Here is a 25,557-nt window from a genome sequence, read left to right as displayed (position 1 = left end):
GAAAGTGTTGATTTTAGTATTATTTATTTGTCTCATATACTGGACCCTAAAAGCAAGAGCTGCTATATATTTTAGTGCAATACAGTTTTCTCTGGAAGTAGTTTAACCTCATACAAGACACTGCACAAAGTGTTTACTTATACCACAGATAACCCTGAGCTATTACTGTAAAGTATTACTTAACATCAGAATATTTAATACACAAAACATATCTACTATAAGGCTTTAGTACTACTCAAAATAACATGGAAAATTAACTTCACTGTAAACTCTTCTACTCTATCAAGTACTTTAAAATTTTTTCCCTTAAACCTCATCTGGTTAACAGCTCACGATTTTTAAACTTCAAGTAATTCAATGTGCAATAAGTGAAGAGCAGTAGTTTTAATAGTAATTTAAACAACTCTTAACTTCACACAAAAAATAAAGGTTAAATTACTTGAAACAAAACATATCAATAAAATTAGAAAAGTGTTCTTTCATTGTTAATTCCAAACCAAAGTAGTTTAAAAGTTTACTTTAAGTACCATATAAATCACATCTTTAATTAAGAGAAACTCTTAAACATTATATCTCACCAGATGCAGTTAGTTTTACTTCTTAACTTCAATAAAACTGAATTTTGTTTTTCCCTTATTTTGCTTCATCACAATATACACATGCTTAAGACATAAATACAACTCCATTAGAAAATGGTTAAATGCTATAGAAAAATAGATGGAATTTGTTCAAGCCCAAAACACTGTGCAAGATATTAAGCATGAAGCACTTGTTTCAGCAAAAACATAACTACTGCTTCAAAATTTTGAAAAACAAGATGTTTAAGAATCTTTAATGGTAAAATCAACACCACGGCTTTGAAGACGTCCAACGAGGGGAGTCTTGGCAAATGCTGCAGCAGGGGTGAGAACGCCACCTCTATAGAAAACAAGAAAAAGTTCATGAAATAAACACTTTGCATTAATTATTTACCAACTTGTAAGCTCTTCAGCATAAGTGTAGAATAAAAACATGCTGATTCAGTTTCTGGCATACTGCTTCCTTGAACACTCAAATGAAAAATAAGTTTCCTTAAGAACAAAAAATAGAATACAGTATGTAAATTAAGTTATTTTACTGGTTTGGTACAGATAGACTAAAAAGGAATCAAACTAAAACAAAATGTTCAATTTTCAAATTAAAATATTTAGTTAAAAAGACCAATGGTCCTTAATTTAAAAAACTGAAGTAGACAGTGCTACTGCCCAATGTCCAGGATACTGGTGCTCTTGATCATAATAGGATTACAGTAAAATGTGGGCTAGTATCTTGAGTATCAGACCACACATTGGTGCACCAGTACCAGAAGCAATGAGTTAAAAGCTCACCAATGCATAGCCTAACTAGAACAACTTCCTCCTTCCAATCCTTATGGAAGCAAAACTGCTAAAGAGCAATAGAAAGTTTGATCTGGAAAGGCTTCCTTTCACATTGCTCATTCCAAGTCAACTTCCAACTGTAGTGCAACCAAGCCTTGAATATAGAACTGTAGCCCATGTATGGGACAGGCACAGCTGTAATAGTACCAGAGCAGACAGACAGATGCAACATCAGTAAGCTCATTCTTGCAAATACCAAAATGACCCAATATCCAGAAAAACTGGATAGAAGTAGAGGAGAGAGAAATGGGCCAGTCAGTTTTAAATATTGACAAGAACAGGGTGAGAACTAACGTGAAGCAATTCCAGGGTCAAAGAGCAAAGCAAGTCAGTATAAATAGTACACTGTGTACTGCATAGATTCTATGTGATTCAAGGCAAAAGAAATTAACACAACTGCTTGATGTGTGAAGTAAAGGTAGGTTTACAGTCCAAGATAAGCCAAGAACTTTGACACGAAGCACCACTTCTGCAAGAAGGAGCTCAGGATCTGGATGAATATCTTATTGGCAACTGAAGTGAGTGCAAACAGTTTTGAAGCCAGAAAAAGTAAAACAATTTGCTGTGGTCCACTTCAGTAACCTCATGCTCAATGACTGACATGAAATTTGGAAGGAATCAACATGAAGACCATTTGCAACTGTAGAAGGGAGTTTGCCACTAATGGCATTAATCTTTGTAATGAAAAGTTTAACACTCAAGACAGCCATGAGGAATTCCAAGTTCTTGTGGGAAAGCATAGGAAAGTGTTGAACCCACAGACTTAAAATCAGTTCTTTAAAGAATTTGATGAAAGTGGGTAAACAGCTACACAACCCATATGAGTGGAGATCTTGCAAGATGTCATACCTCCATGTTGTATTATAAGCATTCTTAAGGCCAAAAATACAAAACAAAATGTTATCACTTGAGAATGGTATCCCTGATTGGCATTTCAAGTTGATTTCAGTAGTCCATGTTAGAAGCACTGTCATCAGAACCCACAACAAGCAGGTTAAAGGATGTTGCACTCAAAGGAACCAAAGAAAATAAGCATTAACCATCTGCTAAGATCTTGCAGAGACATCTCAAAACAATTGGATGGTAGGTTGAAGATATATCAGGATCCATCCCAGGTTTGGGAAAACAGTACAATAGCATGGTGCCAAGCATCAGGAAGAAAGTACTGGCAGATCTAATTAAGAAGAACCAGAAGAATAGCAGGAGAAAATTGGAGCAGCATATCATAATGAATATTATTAGATCAGACTAATGTACTGCTAGACAAATGAAAAGAAAGCTCACGTTCTACCTGCATAAAAGGGGAAATTATAGTCAGACAAACAATCCAAAAGGAAAGGTGATTGCTATGCTCATTTCTTGATGGCTAAACAGGTAGGGGATGAAGTAGATGTGCTAGATGTACAAGAAAACCTTTTGCCAAGAGTATTGGCAACTCTGGACATCAGCAACTTTCTGGCCATCAGAAAGCAAGATCAAAAGGGAGCAGAAGTTATTGTCCAATAACCCTTCAAAATCTTGTTCCATGTGACTTTGGAACTAGTGGTAGAAGAGATGCTAGAAGTGCATTTAATCTAAGATTCCTTCTGGCTTTGATGTCTGACCTGCCAAGCATGTGCACAGGCCCACTGAAGTGCAACGTGGTATAAAAAGTATGGGATATCTACAAAAAGTATTCAAAGCCTGTTTTGAAGCTTTCCTCACCTTATATAGCAGGTAGAATTCCACCAAAGAGGAGGATATTGTGGCAAATGTGTTGAAGTTTTAGGAATACACCAAGCAGCTACCTAGACAATACAGTCAGTTACTGCTGCTATGCAGCAATCTGTTGATGACTTACAATGTCAAGATCACATTTTGAGAGAACAGTGAAAGAGGACCAGTTGGCCTGGTCCAACTTCCATCTAAGCATGTAGGTCAGGTAGTATCAACTACCACCATTCTCCCAAAATGAGAGGAAAATGATCACTGCACCATGGGTTATGGTCAACCCTTCAAGAAAAGTGAATGGTTGGTTGGTTTGGCAATTAATGGCACAAAGCAACTAGGCTATCTGTACCAAAAATGAATGATAGCAGATCAAAAGTATAATAGTAAAAACTGACTAAATACACAAAAATAAGGAATCAAGAGAACAGGTTGTGGTCCATCAACCTACATTGATCCTGCCCTGACTGGTTTATCTCCCTGACAGATAAAGATCTCTGCAGACAAAAATTCCAGTGACTGAGGGTAAGAACAAATTGTTGTTTTACTTCTCAGAGCTGAAAAAGATAGAAGCAAGGAAACACCTGAATCTAAAACCAAAAGGAAGTGGAACCAGGCAGGAACAAATGGAAGTACACAGATTTGTCAACTCTTACAAAACATCTGAAGAATCTTTTGCCCTCTTATGATTTAAATGATTCTACTGAAAGCATGGAGAGAAATCTGCATTCCCCCTGGGGCAGTGAAATAGAGTGCAGCAGCATATGTCCAAGATGAAGCCTCTGGGGTAGGAGATAGTCTTGAAGCATTGCATCTCTTCTTCCTCCACCCATTTAGGGTAAGAGGTGTGGACCATTATAGTTAAAGTATAGTTCCAGTTTGCATTCAGGAGGTACCATGATCTTTGCCACCACAAAAGAGCACATGTTAAAGAACCATGTCACAATATCTAAGTGACCAAACTGCTGACACTAGAAACAACCAAGTGTTGGAAATGTATGGTTGTACCTTACAGGTCAGATAACTTGCTTTGACAGTAGCAGAAGGATGTGGGGATGTAAGCATCAATATCAGAACATCAGTAGCCACCATAATTCTGTCCTTGTAAGTGGAGATTTGACACACTGCAGTAAGATCTTAGCTGGAAAAACCAGAAAGGATCTAACTTGGGAATGTTCTTTCAGTCCCATTCAATTGCAACTCTAGAAAAATTCAAAGATGCAGGGGAAATAACCTTAAAGGGCATATCCCTAGTAGTTTTAGATTAAAGGAGGAGTTTAGCATATTGTGGTGAAGAGGTTTCCACCAAAGTGTTTCTAGAACACTGTCACTAACTTAAGGAATCCAGCAAGCCCTTCTAAATCCTTTTGAAGGAAAAAGGACATCTGCCCTGAGGATTGCTCAGATAATTGTTGAATAATTAGAAATATAGATACAAATTGACTGATATTGACTAGAGTTTTTCATGCATGGTCATTTTCCAATAATCTGTTGCATTTAGCTTTTTTCAAATTTAATTGTTTTCATAGTTGGACATTACAGCAATGCCAGGTTTTGTGAACACTATACCCAAACACCAGCAGATACAATGTCCACAACACCTGTTGAGAATGTCCAACACTTGTACTCAGTTGACTTTAGCCCAAGTGGACCAGCCAATTGACCTTAGGGGCCACCTGTATAAAGAAATTTAAGGCCAAATTGGTGTGCTGTAGTTGGATACCTCAAGCACAAGGATCCTCTTCCCCTATATCCACACATAGCAAACACATGGGTATGTTTAAATTCTAGAGAAGGTGAACTAAAAGAACAACCATTTCTGGCAGGTTCCATCACTACGTACACAAATTCACCTCAAAGGGCAAGTTTTAGGAAGTCAACTTATGATTTATTACAAGTTTAGTTAAAACTGAATTTGTTTTAATTGTTTTAAATAATCATACAGACAATGAAGTTTACAGATTTCATAATATACATAGATGTATCACTGCATGTGCAAGTACTACTTTGCCACCCCTGCAAATGGAGCATCTTCAAATTTGTTGTGGACGTTTATTGGTTCCATAAGGAGATACACCTTAAGTTTAGGGGTATTGTCGTAATTATGTATAATGGAAGCAACCTCATGCCCCAAGAGGACCTTACATTAATTAATTATGAACTTACACTTCTGCCCAGAAGAGTAAGGGATACATGTGCATTTTTAATACAATGTATTTATTGCATTTACTTCAGTACTGAAACATTTTAGAAAAAGATAGATACCAACAGGATTGAATTCTTACACATGGAGCATCTGCTGTAACCCATTATTTAAAGATCTTTTTCAGATATGCAAGATTAAGGAGGATAGTATAAATAAGTTATTGTATTTAAAGTAGCATGGAGTGGAAACATACACTTGTATGTATGCGTGTCCATTCAAGCTATTTTGATACATTTTCCAAGATTTTTTAACATTGTTTGCAGTTTATGCATGTCTGCTTACTGTCCAAACATCCCAAAATCTATATTGCAGCAGGTCATTTAAAATGTTGCACACAAAATACTTGCTTCATATCATGTCAGTCACCTACTCTAAATCATGTGTAGTAAACCTCCCATAAAGGATTAAGGCTAAGTTGTAGGTTACATGTTAATGAAGCATATTTAAGTTAAGCCTAACTAGTGATTTCTAAGAACAAAGGAATTTATACCGAGATGCAATATGATGTTAGAGCTCAAAAAAGGGAAAGAATTAATCTAAATATGTTATTGAAGTGATTGTTTTTAATGTAAAAAGCATCATAGTTTTGCATTTGTATAAATGTGGAAGTACCACTGTACACTTGAGCAATAGAAATACTAGTTCTCCAGGTGAATGTCAGTATGAGTGTATGTGGTTGGTCAGTTATTTTAATTAAATAAATGCAACACTTACTTTCCAGGCATTTTGTCCTCATCTTTCAGAACTGTCAGACCACACTGCACCAAGAAAATTGAAGCAGCCAAATAAGCAGCATCTAAAAAACCAAAGAAAATAGTTTCCAAAACAATACTTCCAATCTTGTAAAAAAGTTGTGTGTGCATGCGTGTATGGATGATTTGTACAACAATTTATCAAAATGTGGATAGTAATTTTCCTAATCATTTTAAAAACTTCAATAAAAACAAAGTCAAATATTTAGTATTTGACTAACACTGGATGTTTATACTGCTTGTAAAGATAGTAAGTAGCTGAACTAAATATTTTAGTACTCTTGTACATGCATAATTCCTCACCTGGCCCCTTGATAACAATGGTTAGGTTTTTATCTGGCTTGTCCTTATGCTGGTCTGTGGGATCAGTCAGCTTTGCTGTCCATCCTTCACCATAAATGGTGTAGGTGAAAGAATTACCCTTGACCTACAAAATCATATATTTTAAAAAGCAAACACCTACACACATTTTACATATGCAATTATATTTAAGGAGAAGTGGCTTTATATCTTCTGTTATGTAAGGTAAGTACAGGAGTAACACCATTTCCCTGAATTACAAAAGCACTTATTGTATTCAAGTTTGTTGTTAAAATACAAAAGAGACAAGTCAACACTTAACAGCTGGCATTAACAAAAATTACCTATTGTCTTTTAATAAATTAAAATTTCTAATACTAGTAAGTAATATTTTTCTAAGTTTAATAAATTGAAGAATTAAGTCACCTGTTCTCTTGTTGGTCCGTCACGAGAAAATGTACCCAGTGAAAAGAAACCTGGATACTAAACAAGAAGAGGAAAGAATTAAAACTTTAATCATGCTATGAAATTTACACCATAAAAATACAAAAGGTTAATTCAGGAGAGAAAGCTTTTCAATTAGATAAATAGGTAGAAAACAGTTCAACTGAATTTTAGTACATAACCTGATCAATTTTAGAGTGACATACACTAGTCTTAGGAAAGTCAGTAACTAATTTATACACACAACTAGTGACAACTATTCAGAACAAGTTTCCTGTAGACTAAAAACAAAATCTGCAAAACTTAAAATGTTGATCTTGGCTGCAATTTGTACACTATTCCTACATGCACTACTTGTAAATAGTAGCATTATATTACCACACATGTGGCATGTACTAGACATTTAAACAATTTTAATTTACTGACTGTTGGTCAGTAAGTGTGTCTTACCTTTTCCAACAAATACCTTCCAAATTTGGTGGAGGCCAGTAGAAAAAAGATTGTAGCCATAAACATGGTCACCAGACATGCAAGCAGGGAGGGCAAACAGAAATACGTCTGTACTTGAACCTGAATCAAACATTAATTCATATGCTGATCATAACCTGTTTTAAGAAAAACAAATTAATCTAAACACTTACTACCTTATTTCATATTGACCAGTTTTGATACCTAAAAATAAAAAACTACTTTAAAAATATGTTTATAAATTAATATTTGCTTCCTTTGTAAATCTGGCAAGTACTATTGGTAGAATTTTATTTCTTCAGATATCAAAGTTCATAAAAATTGAAATACACAACAAAGCAAACATCCTGCAATGATATTTCCAAGTCTTGCCTTTACCAAGTCATGACTATTTGAATTTCCTTGTAAAAATAAATGGTGGTGGGGATGTTATTAGCATCCATTTTTTTAGTGAGGTTACAATGGCTTATCTGCTTTATCCTACATACCAGCAATGGAAGTCCATAAATGTGTGGTGTATACAAGTTGCCCTACTGTGGGACAAAAGTACAAGAAGTAAATCCTGTTGCATGTGGATCCTCCCCTTAGTTAGAAAATCTTAAAATTTAAGGAATCCTGGGCATAAGATTTCTCTTATCCAAATTGTCTAATCCATGCTTTGATTTCAAAATTTAAGCAATCTGTTCTGTAAATAAATTCATAAGAGGATATTACATTGTAATTGATGCAGACCTTTCAGCCAATCTCAATGAAGGACAGACATCAACCAAAGAAGCATGTTCGAGGTTTCCCCATCCACAGAATTTGCACATTCTAGAAAATAATGCAAACTAGAGTAGAGTTCTGTGAATGTTTCACAATAATGGGTACAGGAAGAACTGTGTTGGGCAGAAAGCTACTTTTGTAAGAAAAAAGTTAACCCACCAAGTAAAGTTGCACTTCTTCCTAGGTATAAGACATGCACTAGTTACATAAGCAACATGTTCTCTTTTTGAAGTGGTATACAAAAATGGAACTTTTGCACAGTATGTTGAGTCATCATACAAAAACAGATTCCATATAGTTGTAAGTGCAGGACTTAAAGTCAAAATGTCACTGAAGTTCAAAAGTTCTTTGGCAAGTATTTATCCAGCAGCTAACAAAATACAAGACATAACTTACATCACATGAATGTAGAAGATACAAATAAATACACAACAAAGAAAAAGTTCAGCTTACTGGTCTTTCTTTCAGATGATTGTAGCCAAACATCTGACTACGTAGCACCACAGAACGATCACTTCCCAAAAATGGAATACACCAACCATTGGCAACATCACTCTTAAAAAGAATGCCTCTGAAATGAAATCAAACAAATCAGTTATCAAGTGAGATTAAATACAAGTGTCCTTCAAGCAAAAAGTTAATTATAAAGAGAATTTCCATATTAAGATAAAATGTTATTCTAGCAAGTGTTTCTACCAACACTGATCAAGAGGTCTTACAAAACTGCCTACATTTTGTACCATGATTTGTAATGATACACTTACATATACACAAACAGAAGGGAAACTTAGAAATACAAGAGATTTAATCTTGAGTATATGTTTAACTCACCGGCGTTTCAGAGGAAAATTACTTTTTGGTAGTGGTTCCTGGAAAAGAGTCTCATTAAGTTGTTTCCTCAAACCTTTAAGCTCTGAAGCATGAGCCAAGCCATAAATAGCTGACTGCCAAGTTCCAAAGTTGACTTTAGATCCCTAGGAAAAAAAACAAAAAACATGAACATATGCATTTATATAATGCAAAAGGAACAAGTTAAGCAATATGTTTCAAGTCTACAATTAAAAATGTTAATTTTGGAACAGCCTTAAAATTTAAAGCTAAATACAAATTATTTTGGACTATTTACAAAGAATCAGACTTAAGATGCTGGAGTGGCTCATGTGGCAGGTGTTGATATAGATCTAAAAAATGATTAGTGCTAGAAAGGTTTTAGTTTGTTGGATTAGACAAAACATTTGGTACAATTAACATATAGGTCACCCAAGACTAATTTCTACATGTCATGTTGGCTGTAAGTTATAAATGTAAAGTAAAATGATGCAGTGATGGAACAATTAATTTTCTAAATATGGTTTTCAAGGTGTTGATTTAAGTTTAACAATTAAGTCCAGATGAGATGAGAACTTATTCAAAAGATGCGTTAACTCAATTTGAACTGGAGATGTCATTTTATTACCACACTTAAATAAATAAAAAAAAAAAGATGCACAATAATATTGTTACCTTCAAAAGGGAGTGGAGTCACATAAGAAATCATTAATTTGTATATTTTCCAAAACTAATAGAATAGTAAAGTGTACTACCCAGTAACGTATCACCATAATCATATTTATAGTAATAGTTTGTTTCATAATAAACAGTTGTGTTAGTGTTATTTTCATAAATATTGATGAAAGAAGCTTTAGTCAGTTGTTGGAACAATAACTGATGCTTATTCTAAGCTCAGTATAAACAGTGACTGAGCTTACATACCAGGTGTTAAAATCAAATGTAAGCTTATTTCTTATCCACATTGTTTTACAAAGTTATATGGGAAGTTAAAGTAAATTAATCTTATCAGTAAAAAAAATAACCTTATTAAAAAATAAAACCATTTTCTGTTAATGTTTTACGGAAATGTACATAAAATTTATGTTAAAACGTATACAAACAAGTTTCTATGGGTAGATTTAATTATGATATTTTAAATGAAATTATTGGTAACATCCAAATAAAATCATTGAGACCTGTAAAATACATGTGTAACTACTTAATAGGTAGTTAGTTTTTAAAAATTCTAAACAAATATTTGTATTAGTTACTGTATCATAAAACTGGTAATTTTTACCTTTGGTCCATTCTTCAAACTCATGTAAGTTTCCACTGAATTGACATCACCTTCAAACAAACACGATTTAACAAGATTGATTCAAGAACGTTTTAGTGCTAAATATTAAAACTGATTTAAACCCTAGAAACAATTACTTCAAAAACCATAAAAGAAAATCAATGACTAGCAAACTGTGCATGTATGTATAGAGTTCAAGTATTTTCTAAACTAGTGTGTAGTTTAGATAATCTGTGTACTACAAAACTTCCTAGATATACTTCAAATGAGTTTTCACTACAAACTATTTTGTTATTTTCTTCACCCTAACTCCATACATCTTTGATCAATTTCACCCTCAATCTCTTAAATTTTCCTTTCTAGAAAGACTTCAAATTAGAACCTGAAACTACATTTGTCCTGAGGTATATACTTTACAAGCTTAAAAAGGTACTGCATAGCTAAGTGTTGTGTTTTATTGCCCTTTGAACTGTAACCATTTGTGCCATTATAAAGTGACAATCACTTAGAGAACAGAGCTCATTATACTATCAAAATACACACTTCATGAAGCATTATTTTACCTAATCTAATCTTAACTAACCTAGAGAAATCTACATTTTACTTGCTTATATACTAAGTTAACAAACAAGAAGTACTTACCCCATTCTGTTTTCTTGCTGTCAATTATCAATGACACTTAACTACCTTTTTCATACTAATTGTATTAATGGACTAAATTTTTTATTTAATTAAATAATGCACCAAAAATGTACACTGATAACATAACTATCTAATTTGTTATGGCTTGTTGCATAGTTAGTAAACCAGAAAATTTGCTGTCGTTAGAGGAAATTGTCAACTTCTTTCCCCATGGGAAAGAAACTTGTACTAACTAACAGGCCCAAAACAAGTGTAACTATTAAGTTCTTCATTCTAGTGTTTTTTTTTATTAAATTCATTTCACCTTTTGCATGTGATCCTGTGTACCAACATTTATCAGAATCAAACAAGATATTTAGAGTCAAGTTTAACAAGTCTTTAATAAAATATCCAAATACTTTTTTTATCATTACTTTTGATTGTTTAGAACTTAACAGTACCATTGTTGACTGATCCAATTAAGAATTGGATAGTTTAATGACATACCTGTAAATTTAAGCTTATTAAGCGTTTTAATAACAGATTTTACATAATTCAGCTATGCTCCTTCCACCTCTATCATGCAAGGATCTCTTACAAATCAGGAAGAAAAAACTGGCATAGATCAACTTTTCTGTGGTTGTCAACATTTTAAGCAACAAAATGTTGCTCCAATTCCAATGATTCACTTATGTAATATACAAATTAAAGACAGTAAAACCATTGCAGGCATGTCATCCAAGGCCATTATGACAACATTCAAACTAGTGCTTATTTTATTACTTTAAAATTCAGATAGTTCAAATCCATTTATATTATCTACTATCATCATTCAATGGTTTATCAAAGTTTGGAAAATAAATTTCTTAACACTCCTACGAAAAGACGTTTCTAGTCCCGATTTCTCCAAGCCCGTTCCCCTGGCTGTGGTTTCGCTAGATAGTAGATAGGGACAGTGGGAATCTTGTTAATCCATTCATTAATGGATTTATATGGCAATTTCATTTAAATACAAGATTATTAGCCAAATATTAATAACCTTTCAAGTTGCTCTGGGACCTATTAGGCCCCTCTTTTTGTAGGAGTGTTAAAATTCTTAGCATTTTAACTGAAAAAAATTAAAAACTATAGTATTTAAGAGTTATGTTAAATAATGTTTCATACCATGACAAGCTAGGAACTGCAGCTTCAAACCACATTAACTCATTACATATTTTGGATAGCTCAGAACTGAGAATTTTAAAAACTAGGTTTGTAATACCTATGAATTTGGCTAAATTTGAAAAAACATGTACAAAAACAAATTTTGTGCAATGAAACGTTGTGGAATCTGTCTTATATTTAAGTTAAAACACAAACAACTTGTCTCCAGCTCAGGTAAATTTTCATAAATAAAATTATTTACTTCAAAAACACAAGATTAAATGATATTACTACTCAGGCAGATATACCTCACTCAGAAATAATCCCATACACTAGTACCAAATCTTCCAACTATAATACAGTATTTATACTATGATTACCAGTCACATTACATAGCTTCAACTATCATTAAGAAGTACAACTAGTAGTTTTCTGGAAAACTATTCACAATAAAATTTTGTTATATCAGATTACAGAAGATAAACTTGAACAAGATTAATTCCAAAGTAAACAAAACTTGCTTCAACCTCACCATCAAATTTTTGCTTGAGAAAGGAAATTCCCATTTCAGCTGGGATGCTATCCAAACCACATGCTCCAATGACATAGACACCAGCTTCCTTGGCTTCTTCAAAATACTTCAACTGCATTTGTTCTAAGTACTAAACAAAATATTCACATATAACCAAACATTAATTTTACACACATTAGTAAACATTTAGTGATTACCTTCCATCCTTCCCATAATTCCACTGATATTTTGTTCACTTCCAGATCTATTCCCACAATTCACTCATCTATTTGGACAATCTTTAATAATGAAACTTAAAACACACTTTATCAATGAAAAAACATTTAGCCAAGGTGGACTTAACTTAAACTCAGAGCTACAGCTAGGTGACCAGCTGAGTTAATTACTGTTGTGCAATTAAATGAATTATTGTTACTAAAACCATGTTTCCAACTATCACCATTTAATTTAGTCAACCAGAATTCACAACTACAATGAAGTCTAATAATCTTATGACTAATCAATTTATCAAAATTAATGTTCCATAGACAAAATTATAGTTTAACATACAGAATATAAAACACTGATAAATTATGTATCAATAGGTTGTGATTACAATACAGACTTCATGAAGGCTATGGAAAAGTATTTCTGCAACAACCTCAGTCACCCTGTATTAACCCTGACTATAAAGGTTATATTTTTTAAGAAATAGAGAACACAACCAGACTGTTTTCCCATCAACATTTTTACCTATTATTCTCATAATTAAGTTTAATAAACTGTCCAGCAAACATCTTTGTCAGGAAATAACTTACAATTATAATCAGGTAGAAAGTCCACTTGTTTTTAATGACTGGATAAAAATTTAAAAGATTATGTTAGTCTATCATGTATTTTTTCTAATAAGCCTTAGTGATTAATTTGTGTTGCTTCCCAAACTAATTTTTGTTCTTCCAGTACACAGATTTAAAATTTTCATAAGTACCCATTCCACTTTATTAAGAACTATATCCTTTGCAGAGTCAATTTTTCAAAGTATTGTTTTCTAATAATGGTTTATCATAATTTGAAATATTTAAATACTAAATGTAGTAGAACTTATGGTTATGTTTCTCACTCAATAAGCTTAACTTGCTGATATTCATATACATAAGGTCATATGACAATTGATGAGGGTGTTTTTTTTTTTTTTTGTTATTTTTAAACAAATAGCTACACTTTCTTTGGAAGTTTATATACTTCAGTATTCTGTATTGGGGCCAGACTGACAATTGTACATTGTTATGCATATATACCTGAAATATTGCATTGTTAAAAAAGTTTACAAAATGAGTTTTAGGATAGTATCAACTAAACGTGTGGTCATAGCGATACGCTCATACTGTGAAGCTGCAATACAACCATATAAAAATATCACCCAGTAAACATCTTTTGTAGAAGAATCAGAATTCAAAGTATGTTTTGCTGAAAATTAAACTATTCAGTAAAGACTAGTATTAGGTACTACATGTCATTCATTCATCAAAAATATTACATGCAAAGCAATATATTAGTAACAAAACAGATATTAACTATTATTTTAGTTCTCTTGCTAGTTGATCAAATCTGATAGAGAAAAAGCACTAACATGCAAGATACTTAAGACGTCAATAATACATAAATTACAGATAAGGCTATCAAACTTTAACGAACTGTTAAACTTCAGTACCAAGATGTGCATTATGTTGGGGTATCAATATCTAGATGCTATACTATGATGAGGCATGCTTTCCTAGTATTAGCTTACTAAAATTTGATGGCAAGTGCTTGGAAAACTGGGATTATGTTTATAATAATGTATTAGAAATATATAATTGTGGATATTATTAAAAAATGCATTCTTGTACTACATATTGAAAGTGTAGAAATTCAGTAATGTTTATATACTATTAAGATAAGGAATATATAATCTTAAAATCTATATATCTAAATGTTCTATTGAATTTTGGTAGTTTGTATTCAAAGTGTGGTAAGTCTTCATTTACAGTAATTTAATAATAAACTTAAGTGTTTAAGATAATATGGAGTGGTATAATTTAATAGAGAGTGTTTGGACAAAGATATCACCATATAACCCATAGGACTTATTGGAGAAATATTCAGCAAGAAGGAAATGTACAACATTTGTTAAAGGATTAGATATGAAACTAAAACCAGAGTAACAATTTGATTCAACAGAATTGTCTGAAGAACTATAAGTGTACAATGCAGTATAAAGTTCAGAGTAAATGCAAAAATCCCACACTTCTTTTTACTTAACATGTAATGATTAACATGCAACCTGTGAAATACCACACATCAGGTCGGTTTGTCTTTTTCAGTGAATATACATCTTAAGTATCCACGTGCTTGGTTGTCCAAATAAAATTGTTTATGTTCAACACTGATTAAATCAATTTAGTTATGGTCATAAAATCATAAAAACTTAATATTTAAGCCTATGTATGAAACCTATATTTAGGAGTAACTTTTACTCAGAAACAACTGCACAGCAAATTCCACAAAAATCACAGCTTTGTTTTTCACCCATGTGGGAAAAAAACAAGTTTTGAAAAACAAATAAGCACTGTGTGGATATGCATCGAAAAATGTACAACTGAATCAAGCTTACCGTATTCATAGTTTGTAAAAGTTACTTCATCACAAATCCAAACAGGAGCCTTTCCAACTATTAATTTCCAAAGTAAAGCACCGTATTATTACTGCAAGAATATACACTACAATCTTGACAATATAGCAATATCTAACAATATCCTAAATCAACAAACCTGTGGTTCTCCACTGACATCTAGATGATGCGTTCCATTTGCCACACATGCTTTTACCACTTGTTCTCCATAGAAGCGATACTATATACAGAAAAATATATTTCAAAGACCTACATACAATAGTAAAATAAAAATATAAAATCACCATAAAATGACATTTTAAAATAATTAGCATCTACCAATACAAGAACAGTGTTTAAAGATGACTTAATTCAAGCATTTACTACACATTTCTCTTGCAATTGCAGCCATTTCCTTATATCATAAGATTTTATACCTTGCCAAAATACTTGTGCAGAAAACCTCAGTGGTAAAACTTAAGACAGTTTAAAAACTGTCACATTTTGTACTTTACAGATTATTGTAACTAGAGAAATTTCCATTATATGCAAGGACTATTCACTAAATTGTAAGTATTAAGTTTAAAGGAGGTGTTTACTATGATTTATTACGACCACCACTATAAAAGAGTTAGCTCTAAACAGCACACATACTTGCAGAATAACACCATTAAACACTATGCACAACACAAGTCAGTTTTTAAAGCCAGTTATTTGTAAATCTGTAGACAAGTTTTATAAAGTCAATAAAATGTTTAAGACAATTCTTACTTTGACAAAGGAAAGGGGTGTGAACAGTATTTAAAATTTTATTAAACATCTTAATTTGTTTTTAAATATTATCTAACAAATTAGAGTAATAATTATGGAAAGATGCAGTCAAGTGAATTACAGAAAACAGTTAATGTAGTTCAAACTACAGACCCTTAATACTGGTAGTACCTCAAGTAGTTGGGCTTTTAGAATTTTAATTGTACCAATACAGATTAATTGGAATGATATACAGGTGATCTTTAATTAGAAAAGAGTTCAGAGTGATGTACCAAGATTATAATTTGAATATTTTAATATAGATAGGAATGAATCAATTATCCTCCACTCTTACTCTACTGGGATTTCTTTCTTTACCCGTCTATGCACTTGCTCTTGAATAGTTTGTGAAAATTGATTTTTATGTTATGGTTAGAAACATTTTTCTTTATCTCAAATTTAAGATATGCAAGACCTAAATACATTTCAATTTTGCTTTCACTAAACCTTAGTATTTCATCTGTTTTCTATACTTTAACTACATAGAGTTGGTCAATTTGACAAACTTTGTAACCACAATAATAAAATTGTGGTAAATGTACATTACTACTATTTATAGAATGATGTTGCATTGTAACAAAACTAGATTTGTTTATCCCAATTAGCTTTAAACTTTGTTCAAAGGGCAATAAAACAATTATAAATAATGTATCCTGTCCCAAGTTATAAACTGCTATTGAATTACCTTATCCACAAAGCTTCTCCAAGCTGTTTTCATGTGTGCCTCAAGAAATTTATTTTACCTAATCTAACCTTAACCTAAAAAGATCCCTATTCTTACATTTTTAGTCACTTTTATAATAAAAAATAACATGAAAAGGAAAGTTAAGTTTTCCTGTTGAAAGTTACCCTACTTTTACATTAATGGTGTAGTGCTTTAAATAAATAGTATTTAATTAAATAATGCACTAAAGATCAAAACAACATGCAAACAATTAGCTAACAATCAATTTTTCTTACTTTCTATCTATGTCACAAAACAAACATTTTTAATATCAAATAGTAGTCAATAAGTACACCTTATACATGGAAGTTTTGGAAGATGTAAAATTCCTTGCTAGAAAGCCAGGTCAAAACACAAATTATGGTTGGCACTTGTGGTTGAAATGGACTCAACTTACTCTCAATACACAATGAGAATACATGTGCCATTTTCATTGGCAAACATTTATGTACGGATACATGGAAAGCATAGAAATTAAACCCCAAGCCATGTGAAGAACTGCATAACTTCTACATTAAGCCTTGACCTTCTGTATAGCCATATATTCCATGTCAGGTCATAAATGCCACTACATTAAATCATAGCTTGGATAACATGAATTGGAAGGAAGTCCTAGAGCTTTACTCAAGTCCTGGCAGAATGCTTGGTTGTTATTTTTTTAATTTTGTGCAAAGCTACACAAGAGCTATGTGCTAGCCATCCCTAATTTAGCAGTGTAAGACTAGAGGTGAGGAAGCTAGTCATAACCACCCACCATCAGCTCTTGGGTTACTCTTACCAATGAATAGTAGGATTCACTGTCACATAACACCCCCACTGCTGAAAAGGTGGGAATGTTGGATGCAATGGGGATTTGATTGGTTGGTTGATTTGGTTTCATGGCACAAAGCAGCTAAGCTATTTGAACCAAAAATGCAGTAAAAAAGTTAAGTAAAATTCATAAAATGAAATTAAGGTAAAAACAAAAATAAAAAACAGATAGCCTAAAATCAATGTTTACATTTAGTCTACAACATTAAAAGAAGAACTACAGTAACACAAGTTGTAGAAAACTTTCTGTAGCATAACCATAGTTATAACTCACCAGTAAATGTAATAGTTAAGTACAAAAATTGGGATTCAAACCCACAACCCTCATATTACAAGTTGAACGCCTTAACACACAGAATACATCCGTTGCCAAAGCTCAATGGTTAAGCATTGTAGACCAAACTACCAGTAGTTAAGTATTCCCAAAGAGTGGCTAACCCATCAAAGTGTTTGAAAATGAGAGCCATTCCACCATAAAACCTTGCAATCTAAACTATTCTGTTGGGAGGACCTATTTGGATTGAAACAACTGATCTGTTACTAAAAAGACATCACTTGTGGAATAGGGCACGTTAGTACAGCAACATGATGGGAGTGGTCCCAAAAAAGAGCCAAGGTTTGAAAATGAGCATAAAGTGCCCCCTTGACGGAAAATGGAAGAAACTACGACAGATTTAGAGTAACACTAATAACCCAAGTCCCTGAGACAGCACTTTTCATAAAATAAAAATGACTAAAATGTTGTGTAGATAGTTATCTGTGCATAGACCATGAAATTCCCAACTGATGGGATATGCAATCTGTCCCTGAAGCAAGGGATTCATAAGAAGAATCTCTGGACAAGCTGAGAGCAGATGAACCCAGGTCTTAGTAGTGTCTGAAGTTAACCCTTCAAGATTGAAGAATGATCCTTAACAAGGAAATTGGGAAATCCAGTTAATTGACAGTTATGATCCACTGGTCACATAAAGACCATTAAAAAGGTCTCTTGTGCTCTCTTCACAAAAGGCATAAATAGATTCAAGTGATGCTGCCATTCCAAAAAAAAAAAAAAACGATACGTGTAGCAAGAGATAACATCAGGCTTCTTGTTCCATAGTGTGGAACCAGATGGGAATCTGCTAAGCCTGACAGAAATAAAAGAAAAATAAAAAACACCCAAACTGACATCACTGAGTTAGAGCAAGAACAAGTGTCTTAACTCTGAAAATGAAACCTGTGTTTGTTGTTTCTGAAAGAAGAATCCAGGTGCAACATTCTAACAGTTTGAGATAGTGCCAGAAGTAACCAATCTTCTATTGAATGACATGTATAGAGGGTTAAGAAATGGAAGTAATAAAAGCTTATACAATTTAGCAGAATTTATAATGCTAGTCTGAAGATAAAAACCCTTAACTGCACTAGTCCTGTCCTCTTAGGCCAAACACAGAAATAAAAACCTGGAATAACTAAAACAGCTATTATACATAGATATATACATACCCCCTCCCAGACCAACCATAATGAGATAAAACTTGGTTCCCAAATCCAAAGAGCAGTATAAGACAAATATATCAGGTTGGGTGAATAGTGGAAGTGAACTGAATGATTAATCTTGACTCAAGGACCAATAGTGTTCACAAATATGTAGTTAAGATGACCACATCCAGAAATTCTAAAAGCCAAACCCCTCAGACACAGAAGATAGACAATCAGCAGAACTGCTCACAGCATTCCAACCAACTAGTGGATCCCTTGGATGAGTACAGAATCTATTTTGGTTACCAGTGTACCAAGGAGATAATGTCAGGATTGGAACCTTGAATAGATGCAGAACAATGACCCACCTTATTGGTCAATGAAAGTCAAGATGCCAACATCAACAGGGCTGAACAAAACGTCCAATCAAAACAATGCACATAGCAAAAGCTTCACTTCAGTGAAGATTATGATCCTGAACCAAAGATTTAGTGGCAGGAAAATAACACATTAGATGCAAGATTTACAAATCCAAAATCTTACCACTTTCCCACTAGCAGACAGTGATATATGCAAGTTATCTACAAACTCCACTTTAGAGCCTCTATTTAAGGAGCAGATGTATTATTTGGGAGTTGAAAAATGCTTCCATCTGGTGGTAGGCTAAAGTCAGTCTTGATAACCATGTGAATGAGGCAAAACTACCTCATCATACAACTGAGCAGTTAACCCCTGCATGAACCACAATATCTTGTGAGTAGAGAACTAAATATTCACTCCCAGGCATTACAACCACCTTTATTTTACAGACTGTTCTAATTCCTGTTTGAAACATTGCTACACAAGTTTTTGTTATGGCTTTGTCCACTATAATGAACTTAACCTCAGATTTCTACACTAAGTTTGAAAGCTTATCACTATCACACAGGAAGACTGAGAAACCAACAAAATAAACAAAGGCACAGGAAAACAAGGCAAAATTATCTCCAGAATGTCTAGGATTGTCTTCAACTAAAGCTTCAGAGCCCCCCCCCCCTTCCTTGTAGGAACATCACTGAACACGGGTCTCCAAATCTTGCTATGAATAAGATCAAATCTTTCAATTATGTATAGCATAAAACTTATTTTTCACACACAAACAAATACTTACTGGTCCTACAGTGTTAAGACAAACAAATACTTACTGGTCCTACAGTGTTAAGACAGACAAATACTTACTGGTCCTACAGTGTTAAGACAGACAAATACTTACTGGTCCTACAGTGTTGACAAATACTTACTGGTCCTACAGTGTTAAGACAGACAAATACATCACTGAACAAATACTTACTGGTCTCCTACAGTGTTAAGACAGACAAATCTTAAGACAGCTATGAATAAGATCAAATCTTTCAATTATGTATAGCATAAAACTTACTGGTCCTACAGTGTTAAGACAGACAAATTACAGTTTCAAATACACACAGTGTTAAGACAGACAAATACTTACTGGTCCTACAGTGTTAAGACAAACAAATACTTACTGGTCCTACAGTGTTAAGACAAACAAATACTTACTGGTCCTACAGTGTTAAGACAAACAAATACTTACTGGTCCTACAGTGTTAAGACAAACAAATACTTACTGGTCCTACAGTGTTAAGACAAACAAATACTTACTGGTCCTACAGTGTTAAGACAAACAAATACTTACTGGTCCTACAGTGTTAAGACAAACAAATACTTACTGGTCCTACAGTGTTAAGACAGACAAATACTTACTGGTCCTACAGTGTTAAGACAAACAAATACTTACTGGTCCTACAGTGTTAAGACAAACAAATACTTACTGGTCCTACAGTGTTAAGACAAACAAATACTTACTGGTCCTACAGTGTTAAGAATGAGTCGACTTTGTTTGCACATTTCATACAGAGAATCTTCATCATTCACATCTGCTTGAATTACACTCACTCCATCCAAGGATCCTTCTAAAAAACAATTTACACATTTAAGATATTTTGTAATTTCTACAGCCATTTATAAGAGTGATTAATAAAATTTGTTAAGTTTAATAATGAAAGATTTATTTAAATTTAAGAGATAAGTCAGATCATAACATACCATCAGCACTTAATTTCATAAAATTAAAATGCAGAAACCTTTGGTTTTTATCTACAACCATACTTTAGAGTATTGCAATTTACTGTTAAAAATTTATTGTGCATAGTAGGCCTACACTAATAACTTTTGTTTAATATTCTTAAATTACTTCAAATATCAAAAACATTTTCCAAAGTTCAGTGAATCTAAGTTACTATGTTAATTTCTAGCTTAATGTTGTAAGGATGTTTAAGATGTTTTCAGTTGTCTGAAAAAAAAAAAAATGAAGTAATAACAGACCTGCTAAAGTTATATTATCTGGAAATTTTTACAGGTTCTAATTCCTGTACACTCAAATCAAAAAATTGTATCCATTTCTCTCCATCATGTATAGATTTTTTCACAAAGTTGTTTGTTTATGCAAGTGAATAATTTTTTTTTATTGGAATTAGGTCAGATTTTATTATGTTTAAAAAGTTCACATCTCTGGCTATAGAGGTTTCTAGACCAATCGTAACAAGTCTTATTGAAGATTCTGTAATCCTGGAGAAACACTGCTAGTATATGAACTGTTAACAGGGCACACATCATGTCATTTCTTGATAGTATTTCTTTGTACATGCACTTCAATATTTATTCTTTTTTCAATGTTGTTACTATGGCAGCAACATAATGTTATAATTGTAGTAAATTTTTTTGTAAAGAAACAAAGCAAAAACACCAGAATTTGTCAGAAGGTACACATTTTGGAATAAAACTTAAAAACAAAAGCAAATCATGCCCTCCACAGAATGTTTGCACCACTTACATCAAAACAGTTAAGGCAATGTACTGAAGGTGAGAAAAATGTCTGGCTTTTGGAATTCCAATGGTATGGCATAAGCCTAGAAACTATAGAGATGACTGCTATTTCTGCTTATGCTTGATCTTCTCCATGTAATAAGTTGTTTAATATTTTGTTATTTTAGACTACCCTTAAGAACAGTTACTTTGGTACCAGGTTAATACACTGAATAATTCACCAATGAGTATTTATTATCCTTACTCCTACATGAAATTTAAAGAATATGAAGTAATGACTAGATCCTTCAAGTAAATAGCCATTAAAAATATTGCTTATAACTGAATGATTTTGAATATTTGAAAATCTACATTCAATGGAATTTCTGAATTTAATGCAACTCAGTGACAAGTGGAGAACAAAATAAAAAACTCAATTTATATTTGTTATTATAAATAATTTCTCTACTAAATAATCTCAAAGAATAAAATAACATTAATGCTACAAATTCTATATAAATATAGTGCTACTCTGGTGAATAAAGAACACACACACACCACTATCAAGCATAGTGGTCATTCTAAATTACCTTTGTTCAGGGTTAATTATAAAGAGTTGAGTGTCATAGATTGTACAAATTACAACTCTACAACAGTATTGAACTAAATGACGTATTAGACTTTATCTTAATTTAAGCATTTAATGAACTAGTTAAAATTATAAAGTTTAAGTAGCCAACGGTTTCTATTCCTTTCAATGAATACTGACAGTGTCATATAAGTGTTAATTCTATAATTAACAATAGTAATCTTAAGACACTTAATAAACTCTTAAATCATTACAAATTAAATGTTCTACAACTTACAAATTAAGATATATGAAAACTTAATAAAATTCGAAACATTCAAATATGTTAACAATAACTTCATTCGAAGTTTCATTGCGAAATGTAAATATAACATAATAATATAAATGGCGCTAGGTCTTAATAATTATTAAAACTACTTAGTTTCCTCTTCCATGACAACACCCAACTTATTACATCATTCCTGCTATGTACGTCCTTACCCGGCCCTACAGAACAACATTACCCCACGCATATCTTAACGTAGTAATACTTGTCGTAGTAGTAGAGCTAGGTAATATTTAAGCCTACACAACTTCCAAGTACCTTCGCCAATATTCTTCGCCACCTCAACGAGGACATTTCTCAACTTATCAACATTTCGTCCTGCCACTGCCCATTTTAAGTTCTCTTCTTTGTAAATTCTTGCAACTTCCTCAACAACATATTGCCCTGTGACACCAGTGGCTCCAAACACTACAAAGTCGAACTCTCTATCTTCTTTAGTTGCCATTTCTCCACCAACAACCGTCCAGTCACTGTCATATGCCAACCGCTTTCACGGGTTGTTAAAAGTCATGACAAATCAAAGATTACTACGCCATCATGCGGTAAATAATTTAGTGGACCAATCCAAAATTTCCCTAGTATATGGATTTATCCGAAGGTTAGAATGAATAAAGGCAAAAATAAGCTACAAATAATGCCTCGCACATATAGTAAAACAAGATTTAGAATAAGTAGAGCTTTGGCTTACTTTTCAATAATTATGTACTTCTACAAAGGAATAAACTTTCATCAAAAGCAATACCAAATATCAGATGTATTCACTAAGTACCCTATTTTTTACAATGGCTTCGTCTAAGGTATTGTTAATTTCATTGTGAATTTTCAATTTTGCGCAAAGCTACATGAGGGCTGTTTGTACTAGCCGTCCATAATTTAGTAGTGTAGGACTAAAGAGAAGGCAACTAGACATCACCATCCACCGCTAACACTTGGGCTACTTTTCTACCAACGAATAGTGGAATTTACCGTAATGGCTAAAGGGGTGAGGATGTTCGGTGCAATGGGGCTTTGAACCCGCGACCTTCAGATTACGAATCAATCGTTTGGCCTGTCTAAGCTAGGTGGACTGCAATAAATTATCGATAGTAGCTATTCGAGATAGTATGAGAACTTCTGTTGTAGCTTTATCACTATATAACTTGTGTCACTTTTCAGTAGCACCAGAATTTCCTTTATAATGCAACATCATTTTTACGTTCCCATAATACATTTGATAAAAAATCAACTTTCTATGTTTTCTGTTATGTAGTCTGTACAACGTAACGTTGGACTGAAGCGCTTTTGTATTTTTTTTTTGTTGGTTTGTTAGTTGATGTTGTTGTTTTGGGGGGGGATACTAGACACTATGTTGGGTGTGTTGAGAGTTTTACTTTTTTGTAATCTGGACTTTGAATCAAATTATGTTGTGACCCATATAAACAAATCTCTTCAGTGGAACTATGGTTTCATTTTTATATTCTGTTAAACTGCTCTATTAATCATAGTTAAGCTAATAATGAAATGATATGCGTATCTGTACTTTATATAGCAATATAAGCTCTGATAAAACATAATTCGAACACATTTTGAATCGGAAAATGAATTCTACAAATATTTTTTTTATACGAAAAGACTGAAAATTACTTTAGACAGACGCACATGTAACATTGAAAGACCTGGTGTCAACGTCATCATTCTCGTATAGCTTAATCCTTAACCTAGAACGAGGTGAAGAGACACAACCGTTTCTAGACGTCCCAGGTTGTCTTTTGAAGTTTCTCGAAACTTCGTGAGATCTTTAAACTGAAATATCTGACAATATTTTTTAGATTTTGCGCCATTCTCATTATACGTGCCCCCTAGTGGAATATGTTTGCGGACTTATACCACTATAAGTTGGGATGCGATACCCGTGGTGAGCAAAGCACAAATAGCTCTCTGTGTAGCTTTGCACTTCATAACACAACGTTTTGAGACAACATGAGACCAAATGACCTATCTCGGCTATTTCACTCTAAAGTAAACTAAAATTATTAAATAAATACATTTAAAAAGAAAAATAATAAATCCAGCCCTTATTCTTTGTTTCTTTATCAATTTTTCTAATTTGCTTAAATTTACTGCCTCTACAACATCCTAAGGCAACCCATTTTAAAGAACAACAATTATATCAAAAAATATAACTGTCTTAGCTGAAGATGACTCTTACCTTGCCAAAATTTATATTTATGTCTCCTAGTCCTACTATCCTCAGTGTTACGAATGAAAAACAATGATTCATCAACATTATAAATTCCCTTTACAACCTAAAACATCTTAATCAGATCCTACCTATTGCTTCTTTTTGTAAGAGAAAACAGTTTGAGAGATTTCAACTTCTCTCGTAAACCAGTCCCTCCATTCCAGGCACTATTCTAGTAAGCCTTCTGAACCCTTTCCAACAATTTAATATCTTTCCTAAAGTAAGGATCCCAAGATAAAGCATAATATTCCAAATGTAGTCTAGCCGGTGATTTATAGAATGAACTAATAACGTCTTTAGACTAGTATTCAATTTTTCTGTAAATACGACCTAAAATCTTATTTGTTCTACCATTAAAAATAGCACACTGGTTGGATGGCTTTAGAAACTGGCCAACCATTACAAGTACCCAACTTGTGATATTAATCCAATTTGACTGAATTCCATTTGGAACAGCCCTCTGCTTTCTTCCTTCCAGCCACTCTTCTATCCAGTTTTATAACTTAACCCCCAAGTTCATAGCGATAAAATTTTTACACACTTTTATGTCGCACGTTGTCAAATGCTTTTTAAAAATTCAGATACACTAAATGTCCACTCTCTTTTTCGTCTACATAAATAGTAACATTTTCAAAGAGTGTCAAAAGATCTGAAATACAAGATTTT

General features: G+C 33.0%; 1 protein-coding gene across 1 annotated transcript; it reads right to left on the bottom strand.

Annotated features, from left to right (window-relative positions):
* Positions 1 to 7: 7 nt before the first annotated feature.
* LOC143226579 (saccharopine dehydrogenase-like oxidoreductase) lies at positions 8 to 23,194 on the bottom strand. Its single transcript, XM_076457733.1, has 12 exons — positions 22,929 to 23,194; positions 20,758 to 20,864; positions 15,253 to 15,333; positions 12,464 to 12,593; positions 10,168 to 10,217; positions 8,892 to 9,034; positions 8,514 to 8,631; positions 7,278 to 7,397; positions 6,810 to 6,866; positions 6,387 to 6,510; positions 6,046 to 6,127; positions 8 to 918 (listed from the first exon to the last, which is right to left on the bottom strand). The coding sequence occupies exons 1-12, from the start codon at positions 23,113 to 23,115 to the stop codon at positions 822 to 824; spliced, it is 1,296 nt and encodes a 431-aa protein (XP_076313848.1). The 5' UTR covers positions 23,116 to 23,194; the 3' UTR covers positions 8 to 821.
* Positions 23,195 to 25,557: the final 2,363 nt, after the last annotated feature.

Source organism: Tachypleus tridentatus, chromosome 9 (assembly GCF_004210375.1).
Source record: "Tachypleus tridentatus isolate NWPU-2018 chromosome 9, ASM421037v1, whole genome shotgun sequence".
NCBI classification, from domain to species: Eukaryota; Metazoa; Arthropoda; class Merostomata; order Xiphosura; family Limulidae; genus Tachypleus; species Tachypleus tridentatus.
This window is presented reverse-complemented; position numbering and strand designations above follow the sequence as displayed.

What these genes read in the sequence shown, in the direction of transcription:
- LOC143226579 (XM_076457733.1), bottom strand. Translation starts at nt 23,115, where the DNA reads ATGGCAACTAAAGAAGATAGAGAGTTCGACTTTGTAGTGTTTGGAGCC. An exon ending in GGCGAAGAATATTGGCGAAG is followed by an intron (nt 20,865 to 22,928) that starts GTACTTGGAAGT and finishes ATTGTTTTTTAG; the next exon opens with AAGGATCCTTGGATGGAGTG. An exon ending in TCTCAAGCAAAAATTTGATG is followed by an intron (nt 10,218 to 12,463) that starts GTGAGGTTGAAG and finishes GTTTGTTTGAAG; the next exon opens with GTGATGTCAATTCAGTGGAA.